Source organism: Apium graveolens, chromosome 11 (genome assembly GCF_009905375.1).
Source record: "Apium graveolens cultivar Ventura chromosome 11, ASM990537v1, whole genome shotgun sequence".
NCBI classification, from domain to species: Eukaryota; Viridiplantae; Streptophyta; class Magnoliopsida; order Apiales; family Apiaceae; genus Apium; species Apium graveolens.
In genome coordinates this window covers 19768324-19780062 of record NC_133657.1, presented here as the reverse complement: position 1 = coordinate 19780062, position 11739 = coordinate 19768324, and the positions used below count along the sequence as shown (strand labels likewise).

General features: G+C 33.3%; 1 protein-coding gene across 1 annotated transcript; it reads right to left on the bottom strand.

Moving 5' to 3' along the window:
* Positions 1-5162: 5162 nt before the first annotated feature.
* Positions 5163-11123, bottom strand: LOC141697236 (uncharacterized). The gene is made up of 7 exons (XM_074501515.1): positions 10827-11123; positions 7582-7642; positions 7395-7489; positions 7282-7315; positions 6917-6971; positions 6793-6835; positions 5163-5552 (listed from the first exon to the last, which is right to left on the bottom strand). The coding sequence occupies exons 1-7, from the start codon at positions 11025-11027 to the stop codon at positions 5481-5483; spliced, it is 561 nt and encodes a 186-aa protein (XP_074357616.1). The 5' UTR covers positions 11028-11123; the 3' UTR covers positions 5163-5480.
* Between the last annotated feature and the right edge of the window lie 616 nt (positions 11124-11739).

Here is an 11739-nt window from a genome sequence, read left to right as displayed (position 1 = left end):
AACACTAGAAAAACGCATTAAATACACATAATACTTGATTTCGGGATATCAATTCAAGCTATTATAAGACGTTCTCAGTGGTATAAAATGCCACTTATCACTACTTCCTTTTCCTACAGTCTGATTTAGTTTAAACTGAGGTGTTGGCAGCAGTCTGATATTAATTAACAAAAGTACAGATTGAACAGGTTTTTATGGCACATATGAAGATGAAACATTTGGTTTACTGATTTTGTATGAAACAGCAAGGGACTCTTCTTTTAACCTAGCATGTTCTACTCCTTGAGCAATACTGGTAGGTTTAAATTCCTAAAACGGCTTAACAGTGTGTTTCAAACCTTCAATAAAATTGTCAAGACATATGCATCAGATAACACATTATTGTGCTGCTATATAAAAGATTTGACATTCTCAAATTCATTAATGTATTCCTCTAATTGTCCAGTTTGTTGTAACTTGTTGAATTGTTTTACGACTTTAACAGCACTATAATCCTTCATTCTTAGTGTTAAATCTATGATAAAAACGCCATATTTAACACAGTTTTTTCCACTCAAGTAAGTAGTCACCCACACTTCAGCCTTTTCTACCATATAAAGTGAAGCTATATTCACTTTCTGATCATTAACAACCTTAAAGAGTTCAAAATACTTTTATATTTCTTAATCCAAATTCTAGGGTTTATCCAATCAAATTTAAAAATTCTAACTTTGGAATAAACTTGAAAGATCGATTGGTACTTGTCTCGAGAGTATGACTGTGATCATCATTATTGTTAAAATTTGCAATCCTATTGCTGTCAGGTGAGATGTGCTTGCTCCTTGCAATTGTGACCTAATTTCATCAAGTGACTTCATCATTATCGTTAATGTGTCTTTTATATTTTTATTTTGCACATCTTGTTTATGATTATACATTCCGAGCTTCCTATCTAAAACCTTAACCTAATCTTTCATGGATGCAGTTTTCTTTGTTTTAGCCCGCATGCGAGTGATTGTATCAATGCGAATGATAATCGAAATGCTCCCATACCAATAATAAAGGTTTAACAACTTTTACTGATTATACTCCAAGAACTATAACACTAATTAATGAGTAATCGAGAAATTAATTGATAAAATTGAAAAAAAATTGTGAGAGATGCAGAGAGAAAGAGAACAATAGAGAGAGAGGCATAGTTGAGAAATTTATAGTAAATTTTCCGAATGAATCCAAAAAAGTAATGATATGGAACAACTTTTCCCTCCCAAACCATTATTTGACTAATCTGTTTGACTTTCCATTTTACAAAGTAATAAGTCTTTTCCTAGAACAATAAAATCTATGCTCAAGATTTTCCCTTATTCAAGTATTTAATTGTTTAGTATATAAAATCAAGAACGAATTAGTGAGCGTATACAAATCTAAAACCTTATCCAAATTAAATTTACCAAAATTTGACCGAAATTTATTAATATTCTATAATTGAATAAAATAAAAAAATTATATTACCGGAAAGTAGATTTAATCTTTTTTAATATATAATTTTTAGTTTTTTAAAATAATAAAAAATAATATTTAATATTTAGTCAAAAATTAGTCAATATAATTTTTATAAAAAAATATAACAATTAAAATAGGAGGAAGGGAGTATGATTTCATGACTACGAAAGAGGAAATGTTATATGTGTTTCTCCACCAAACAATTTTAATGACCAGTAACTCACAAATGTTCTTCTGAAAGTTAATTCCAAGGTAATTCTGTTCCCCATGCCAGGCAGTAGTCTTGTTAAGTAAAAGAAAGTTTTATCCCCCCAACCCCACAATATGAAACTTTCATATTTCTGAGCGTATACAAATTTATAACCCTACCCAAATTGCAACAAGGTAAATTATTGTGAGAAACCATAAAAAAATACCAACATTTTTAATTTTTATGCGGTCTAAAATATTTGTAAAAGTACGGTAGATCCAAAATCAATCCGATATACAATTAGTCACATCAAATTTTATTTGTTGTTTTGACATTATGTGTAGTTGCATAAATTTGTCGAGATTGTATTTACTTGTATCGAGTTATAAAATTCATATTTTTGTAAATTAAAATTAAATTAGTATTTTTACAAATAAAAAAGCATTTTTGCAAAAATTTTAAAAAGTAACAGTATATTTGCAAAAAAATTTGGACTTGTATATTTTTTTTCGAAAAGTCCCGATTATTTTTTTGAAGTTTGAAATGCTTCAATTTTTTGTGAAATGAATTATATATCCCGGAGTGTTAATGTCATTATCTAATCATGGCAATATAACTTGGGTAACGGTATTAAGAATGTAATTTGTCAAAAAAATAAAGAGAATGTAATTCTAAAATATTTCCATATTTAAAAGATTGAGAATATAATTATAATATATTTCCAAATTAAGAGGATTACGAATATAATTATAAATGTTTCTAAATTGAAATCTCGGAATGCTTACTGAGTAGTAGAACTCAATCCCAGTGGCAGCAGGCATGTTGCAGCAACATCTCTTCTCATGTTTACCAGGTAGCAAGGATTACAGACTCTTCGTAATAGAAAAACAATTTGTGTTGGTTGGTTCAGTTACTTACAAAACGGGTTAAATGGCAGTTAGGTCACTCAACTCACTACTAACTTTCAGTTGGGTCATCCAACTCAAAAAGCTTTCAGTCAACTCACAAATCTCTTTAAAATTTGCACGTAGGTCACTTGCCGTTACTGACGTTAAATCTTGGATGGAAAAATGACTCAGCAATATGACATGGCTGATTTGTGGTATATGGACCTCATCTAACCCTTGTACCCGACCCAAATACTAGATAACCCTGTATATCATCCCTCTTTTATAAACTCTCCCCCTTTTATAGAAAATTAGGGTTCATATCAATCTCAAAGCATCTCATAGAAAATTAGGGTTCATATCAATCTCAAAGCATCTCCTATATCCAGTACGAAGAGCAGTAGTTCGTCAGTTAGAAATCCGTTCGGAAGTAGCAGTAACTCTTGGACGGGTGGTAAACATTACGACCCTGATTTTGAATATCGTTTCAATGGTATCAAATGCAAGTGCGATCTTGTGGCACCATGTCAAGAAGCTTGGAAAGAAGGGACATTAGACCCGGGAAGAAGGTTTTTCGGTTGCAGTCAATGGAAGGCAAGTGTATTTTGCATTGTTATCTTGTTTAATGCTTAAATGTATTTAGCTAACTTGGCTTATAATTTGATTAGGATTCGAGGAAAAAATGTAACTTTTTTCTATGGGCTGATCCTCCATACACCGATAGAGCAAGAGAAGTTGTTCAGGATTTGAAGGCAAAAGTGAGAGTCAAAGATGATCAACTGGAAAGAGCTATAGCAGAGTTACGTTTTGTCGAAAAAAAATGTTGGTTTTGAACGAAGAATGTATGTCACTTCGTAAGAAAAATGGTGAATTAGCAAACAATGTTCTTAGTAACAAACTAGATGGTAGCAAAATGAAGAAGTTAGTATTGCTTATAATTATAGTTTGGTTTGTTTTTAGGTTCTTCAAGTAATAAACTAGATGGTGAACATTGGTTACAATGTTCTTAGTGATTTCATGTAATTTGTACTTCATATAATGGATGCTATCAATGTTATCAACATTTTGTTAGTAAAAGATTCTACTCTACCCATGTTTCATAATATAAATGCACTGTGATGTTCCAGAAATATGCAATATGCATCAAAAGTTTAGATAAAATAAACTGGGAACATAAGATTCTCATTACAAAGAGTTTAGGTAGAACTTAATAAAGCTACATAATAAATTGGGAACATAAAATAATAAAAGAGTCACACTGTCAATGACAAAATGTCTCAGAAGATTCCCATTACAAAATGTCTCAAAAGTAACATAAGATAATCACTTCTTCTTTGGTCTTGGAAGTGCAAAGGACTTGACAGACTTTCTTGGAGTTTTTTTCTTGGCTGATTGTGCAACTGTTGGAGGAGTTGATGCAGGTGGTGTGCATCCAGTACTGATGCGGTTCCCCAGACTTGGAGTTGGCATCTATGAAAAAACATAAAATATAAGTACATTATAACAATATGCAGCAAAAGTTTGGAAACTAAGAATACTTACAAATTTCATTCTTTGGTTAGGCCCAGGTTGTGGTTCTTCCATGTTTTCCATTGTATCATTCATCAGTTCATCCTCACCAGTTAGGATTTCTTCTTGTTGCAAGTGCATCTCATCAGTTTTTCAGGGTGTTGTATCTAGTGTTTATCTGGACATTTATCTCTTTTATGGCCCTCCTTCCTACAGAGACCACAATGCATTTTTCTCCCTGAAAAACTCAGTCTAGCCTTCTTACCACTAGATACAACACCCTCCCAACCCTCTCTTCTTCTCATCTTTTTGGGCCTACCTCTAAGCTGTTTCACAATCAAAGGGGGCATAACTGTGTCACCCTCAACATCTTCCCAGAAATCTTCCCCTCTTCTCTACTGGATTTCCTAATCTCTGCAAACTCATCATCACTATACTCCCTTTCTTCTCCGGTGGTCGCATTTTCATCCACTTCATCCTCTATGCCAGTGTCATCATCTTCAATCACAATTTCTTCTTCATCATTTGGTTTTTGAATTGTACGAACTTCAACTCCTGATCGAGTTCGAACCATCTCCGAAATTAGGTTTACAGATGAAGTGATTTTGGGGGATTTTGTTATCTGGTGGAGTGATTTGGGGGGATTTTGTTACCGGGTTATAAGAGGGAAGAGGATGGGTTATAATATAAACGGGTTTTTAGATGGGCTGGGTTATTTAACTACGTGGCATCTGATCTGGCACTCATCTGGCACTCATCTGGCAGCAATAGACGGACTTCCGTCTATTGTCAACGCGACTTAACGGTCATGAAATTTTAAACGAGTACAATGACTTAAATGAATATTTTTAATTCACATATGACCTCAATGAGAACTTTTTGAGTTGGATGACCCAACTGAAAGTTAGTAGCGAGTTGAGTGACCTAAATGTCATTTAACCCCTTACAAAACTAAAGGGCACAGTTTTATCGGACCAGTCATTGGTAAATTTGATATATTCTTTTACAATACTAGCAGTTTTCTGGTTTGCTTTACGGGTTTCTTGATTATTTTATTTTAAATAGAGTGGCATAATGCCATTTTATTAACAAGCTCACAAGAAGATTTTGTTCCTTACAGAAAGCACAAACATGGGAGATCAATCCAAAGGGGAAAATGATGTCTGTCAAGCCAGCACTGAAGCGGCGAGCTGATCCAGCTCCTTTTCCCACACAAGTAACATTACTAGTCTTCACATCTTCTCATTTTGTCTATGCAACCTTACTATCATAAATTCATAACAACTAATCAAATTGGCATTCTGAATTGCTAGCACACCGGTAAACGGTTCTGAAAGCCATTTAACACATTATGTATATACTAGTTTATAGAAGAGAATCGCGTTTATATTACATTCCTTATATTCAGCATCTTAAATTCCATTAAGAGTGACCACAAGTTTGCGTGCAGTTGGATAATCCCGGTGCTCGCACAGCCATATGCCCTGGGACATGTGAAATCCAGGAAAACATCAAAATCTTAATATTTAAAATATCCGTACGTATGCACAACACAATTCGGCATGAGATTATTTGTTATAGATTTATTCACAAAGGAGATGCACTGCTGCACGTCTCAAATGAGCTAAAATGACATGCATATATCAAAATAAACCAGTCTATCTGAAAACAGAGGGAAAATTTGTCTTTGTAAATTGACACAACTTTTCCTAATTATCGTCTCGACATATTTTCCTAATTTTCTACAATTTTGAGTCATAAAAATTAGATAAATTAATTGTATCCTGAGCTGCCCTTTAAAATAAATTCTAGAAGAGGAAACAACATCTGAGCATGTTCGGGGTTCCTTTAATTATTTTACATTCCACTTTTAAGTTGGCGAGGGGCGTTTGTTTGTCCTTAATTTTTTTGAACTTAAAGTTACTTTTAGTTCAAAAAATTTAAGTAGTTTGAGGTACTCTTTTTCAACTTATTATTCGTTCCCAGATCAAATTCTATATATTTAGGTCACCTATTACCTCATGTTTCATTCTTTGTATGTATTTGCGTTTTATAATTTTTTAAATAATTAAATAAAATAAATTTTATATTTTTAGTCAAAATTTATGAAATTAATTCACTTTAAGTAATATCCCTTTTGACTTGGTGACTAAGATGTACTTAAAGTAATAAGTAACTATTTTAAGGTAAGCCAAACGGGCTAATAGTATTTAAGTCTATGAGGAAGAAACTTTACGAATATTTTAAGAAATAGGAATATCAACCTTTTTCAATGAATTGTGTGTGTGCGCTCGCGCGCGCGTGTGTGCGCGCGCGCGATGTAAGGCTGAACTTGAGCTATTTGCCATTTAATACATACATAGCTCATAGTCAATCCAACCAAGCTTTCTTAGAATACACAAAATAAAAAGGAAACAGATAAAGGTCCCTTCTAAGATTTTAAGATAAAATTCTAGCTTCCATATTAAAGTTCAAGCTCACAGAACATACGAAGCAGGAATTTATTAAAAATAACCTAGTCATAATTAAAAAAAATCAGCAAATACTGCAATATGTAAAATATAGATATATGAAACGCATGAACTTATATAACAAAAAAGAAAAGAAATGCATGAACTTATACCTAAGATAGCCAGTAGAAAGACATGATATCATCAGCAAATTTAGTAAACAAGACGGTACGAGTACATTTACTTCTATTAAAAAAGTACTTTCTCTACATACCTGCCACGTTCCCATGTTAAACTTTCCATTAGTAATTGGAATCCTGGAAAAGTACATTTACTTGATCAGTAGCAAAAAATTATTAACGTAGATGATAAAAACTAGTTATAGGAAATATCAATACGTTAGATTGTTTCCAAACATAGATGACTTAATGTGTGCTGGCATGTCATCTGGACCTGTAAAAATTCAACACATTAATAACGTTACGTATTCAAAGGTAACAATAAGAAAAGTTACAGCTCAAGGTGACTCATGGTTCCTAGCTTTCAGAGTTTTATATCCTTCAAATGATGCTAAATAACATAAAAGAAGTCACGCACATAATGAGAGCGAAAGAGATAAGTGCAAAGACTGTCCCTAGTCCCGAATTATGAGGAAAGTTGTTATACCATCACCGCATGGAATGATCCCATACTAACCCAATTAATTACACAATTAAGGCACATACACTCATTTTAAATTATCAGGAAAAATTTCCGCACTAACCTTCCAGGGTATGTTTCCATGGTGCAGATCTCCCCTGAAAAAGCACAATCAATAATTTTATGTGAAAAGAGTAGTGACGACATGTAAAAAACTGTGTATAATCATAAACCAACCTCTGGGACAACACTGTTAAGAAAGGTCTCGGTGTCCTCTCGAACATCGGGGTCATAATTCTCATTAATGGTCAGGGAAGCACTTGTGTGTTGTACTAGTGCATAAATAAACAGGAAACCGAAATTTAATTTTCACCCAAGTGAACAAGACAAAGGATATTAAGACGGTGAACCAGATTCAACTTACAAAAAAAATGTGCAAGGCCACAATTAAATCCCGATAAGTCTTGTCCAATCTCCTTCATTATCTGAGAAGTATAGATCATTATTAAGCTAGATACTAATATGAATTGAACATTTGCTTCAATAACACATCATCATCAGCATATAATATGGTTGAAGGCATAAAGATAAATAAAGTGTTGCGAAACATAACAAAAGGTAAGCATAATAAGTGAAAATGGATTGAAGTAGCACTCATACTATGTTATAGGGGACAAATCTATATTATCGACTATGTTATAACTTATAAGGGGCAAACCGATATTATGTGAAGCTCGCCAGATGCTTAACCACACAGGTACCGTGAAAAATATAATCTACGTACACTATACATTAAAGTTGAACAATAATCTTTCGTAATCGTATCGGTTAGTCGTGTTAGAACAGTTGGAAGATATGGATTTCAAGCCTCACATTGTCGAGTCATTTTGAACATTGTTATGGTTAGGCCTTGTTGCGTGCATAATAATGCAGGACAAGGGTTAAAAACGATAAAAAAATAGATATTTGTGAATTAACCGCAGGAAATCCACGCGTAAGGTAATCCAACCGAAGAAGAATCACTACCCATAGAATTTCTCAACCGCATAAGAGAGGTGTGAGGTGTGAGGTGTGTTAGGATCGCAACACATAACAAGAGCGAAACAATTCTCAATTCAATAATCAATCAATTCTCATTATAATAAAATATTACAGCTTATATAGTCACATAAGAGTAAATCCCTAAACTTAGGGATCAAGTAACAATCTTCTAATAAAGGAAACAAATCTTTTCTTATTTTCTATCATAATTTAGAATATTCCTACACTTATATAATATAATATGAAACCTAATAACTATAAAATCTAATTCTAACTAATAACATAAAATATATACAAACTAAAATTTTAATTCTTCATTTGTCATTATTCTCCTCGCCTTTGAAAAAAACTCGTCCACCAATTTTATAAAATTTCAGAATCAACGAACAAAGAGATGATGTGTCGTGACACTTGAAGAGATCAAATTCCAACTCCTTAAGCAAAATCTTTGGAAGCAACATGGAAATGATATGATATCTTGATATAGTAACAACTCCCAAAATTTTGTCTCTCCAAGAAAATCAATGTGCTCCTCCATAATGATGTCGGTCTCCTTCATCACAATTTCTTCAATCTTTGTAACCTTATGTCCTTATCTACCTCTTTTTCAATGTTTATACACTGAACTTTTGGAGGTTCAAGGACATGACATGCTTTTCTTCAACAACTGAAATACTTTCTTCATGACAACGAATCTGGTCTCTTGACACTTTCTCTCCGCCCCATTTAAGTACTAAGACATCAACCATAACAAGTATACTCTTGAGTTCTTTGTTGATGTTTTTGGCGTTTACTATCGTATCGTCAAGAAGCTTTATAGTTCTGGCCATGGATTGTTTTTTTGATGAACAGTATGTTGGATGAAAGGTACCGATTAATAGTGCCTAACTAATGAATAGTAATTGTGAACATTTTTTTTTGTTTTTGATTAAATTGTAGAGAAGCTGTTCGGTGAAATGTTTAGCTGAAGGAACGGTGGCTCTTGATACCACTTAATACAAGACAAGGGTTAAAAATGATAAAATGATAGATATTTGTGGATTAACCGCAGAAAATCCACGCCTAAGGTGATATAACCGAAAAAGAATCACTACCCCTAGGATTTCTCAACTGTAGAAGAGAGTTTTGATAGGATCGCAACCCATGACAAGAGAGAAACAGTTATCAATCAATTCTCCTTATAATAAAAGATTACATCGGCTTATATAGCCACTTAAGAGTAAATCCCTAAACTTAGTGATCAAGTAACAATCTTCTAATAAAGGAAACAAATCCTTTCTTATTTTCTATCATAATTTAGAATATTCCTATACATATATAATATAATATGAAACCCAATAACAGTAAATCTAATCCTTACTAATAACATAAAATATATACAAACTAATATTTTAATTCTTCGTTTCGCATCACATAACAAGTTATGTTGGGAGTATTTATCCTCAGTAAAGGCTTTATAACGCATATTTAAGCACTCAAACTGCACCCCAAATGACTTAGGGATGGATGAGATACAATGATCCAAACTTCCCATGAAAATGGATATTAGTGAAAGTCCAACATTGAAATGGAGATGAGACCATTACGAGTTTAAATAGCAAAGCACTTATAATATGTTTAATTGTGTTAGTTATGTGTTGCTCCAACATCTACGTGAGCACTCATGGGGGCGGATGTCATGAGATTTTTCAGGACTATTGAGGCTTTACAAGCCTAGGGGCTTTCTGCTTGCGCATCATGCCACACGATTGTATAAAAAAATTGTGCCAAATTGAGTCGGAATATTTTTGCTAAATTAGATATTCCACAGAGCTTAGGCTCATTTTTATGACATAAATTACTTAAAACTTATGTTTACCTTACTAAAATAATAAAAGCGGTTAACTAGCACACAAGTTTTATGTATCAGAGTCTATATATAATTAATATGTAGATATTTGGGTTGGTGCTGAAACACTTTTCCTGAGAGGGTCCTCTGTTGCTAATACTTTATAGTTCAGTTTCAAGTTTGGTGAGGGTGTTGTTCATTCGTAATTCTATTCATAGATTTGTGCCCTCCTTTATACAGTTAGATACAAAATTATGTATGTTTGAAACTGGAATTAAAGTAGTAGATCTTCTATCCCCTTATCATCGTGGAGGAAAAATTGGTCTATTCCGGGGGGTGGAGTGGGTAAAACAGTCCTCGTTATGGAATTGATTAAAAACATCGTCAAGGCTCACGGGATGTATCTGTATTTAGCGGAGTAGGTGCATCACCGCAACTCGTTTTAACGAGGGAGTGGGGGGGGGGTGAATACCCTTTAAGAAGACAATGTACTCAAGTTAAATCCTTCTTTTTGTTTGTTGCGTTTTTTCATTTAAATATTACAGATCTTCTGTTGCTTACACACACAGTTTTTTATTACATACACAATCTGTTCTGTTCGTCATTTGTGGGTTCACGGTAGATTGGTACATATATGTGTAAGTAGCACTCGTAAGCTCTTCCGGTTTTCATGTACTTAATTTGCGCCTTTAAAAATTAGCATAACACATACAAATATGTGTGTGTGATGTATTGAATTTCATTTAGTATATGATAACCGATTGACAAATACTAATAAATAAGAAGAAGAATGAAGCAACCTTGGGGGTAACAAGATGACAGCCACGTTTAAGAGGAGGAAGTGTTACTGTTTTCTGTGCCCATTTCGGACCGCCAGTTGTTGCCATCGACTCCGATGGAGGATTTGCCGTTGGAGTGAATACTGATCTTACTCGGGTCGGACCTGACACGGGTTTCAAGATTCCACCGATTGAACTACAAACTGATACTGCACTGTTCATTTTTCTTTTACTCCCCCCCGGTTTTAATAGTTTGATTGATGATTCGTACTATCCAAATTCTAAACTAGCCCCTTGGAGAATGGGACAATGACGACGGGCCTGTTTTGCTTGTTTTGGGCCATCCAACTTTTTTGTGGTTTCTTTTTATTTTCCCCTCATTATCCTCATTTTTAAATAAAAATTAAGAGTAATACTCTCCTTTCATATATTTCTGTTCAATAATTAAAAATAATCTCTCCCCCCTTACCTCACTCTCAATTTGAATATTACAAAAAAACTGATAAATAATAAACTCAAACCAAAAAAATATCAATTATTCATTTTTTTACCCTCAAATTATCGTATAACATAAAAATTAAACCAAACATATCCAGTATAACACGCTTAAAGTGGGGTTCGTGAAAGTTAAAATACACACAGTCATGACCCAACCCTGAAAGTAAAGTAGGGACAGTGTTTACCTAAAAATTCCAACTTAATACAAAATACATTATTAATAATGTATGTGATGGTTCCGAGATAATACTTTAACCCGTAAATTTTATTCACACGTGACTTATCTTTAAGTAAATGCATTTAAAAATATGCAGTGATACATAGAATTACGTAAAAATAAACCAAAATTAATTTGATCTTATAATTTGTAAAGTAAACGTGACAATACATCGGACCATTATTTTATTCATACGAGACTTATCTTTGCTATAGAATC

Excerpts from the sequence above, each read along its gene's own strand:
- LOC141697236 (XM_074501515.1), bottom strand. The coding sequence starts at position 11,027 with ATGAACAGTGCAGTATCAGTTTGTAGTTCAATCGGTGGAATCTTGAAA. Across the intron at positions 7,643-10,826 it reads GTCATCTTGTTACCCCCAAG|ATAATGAAGGAGATTGGACA; the intron begins GTTGCTTCATTC and ends TATACTTCTCAG. Across the intron at positions 5,553-6,792 it reads TTAACATGGGAACGTGGCAG|GGCATATGGCTGTGCGAGCA; the intron begins GTATGTAGAGAA and ends CACATGTCCCAG.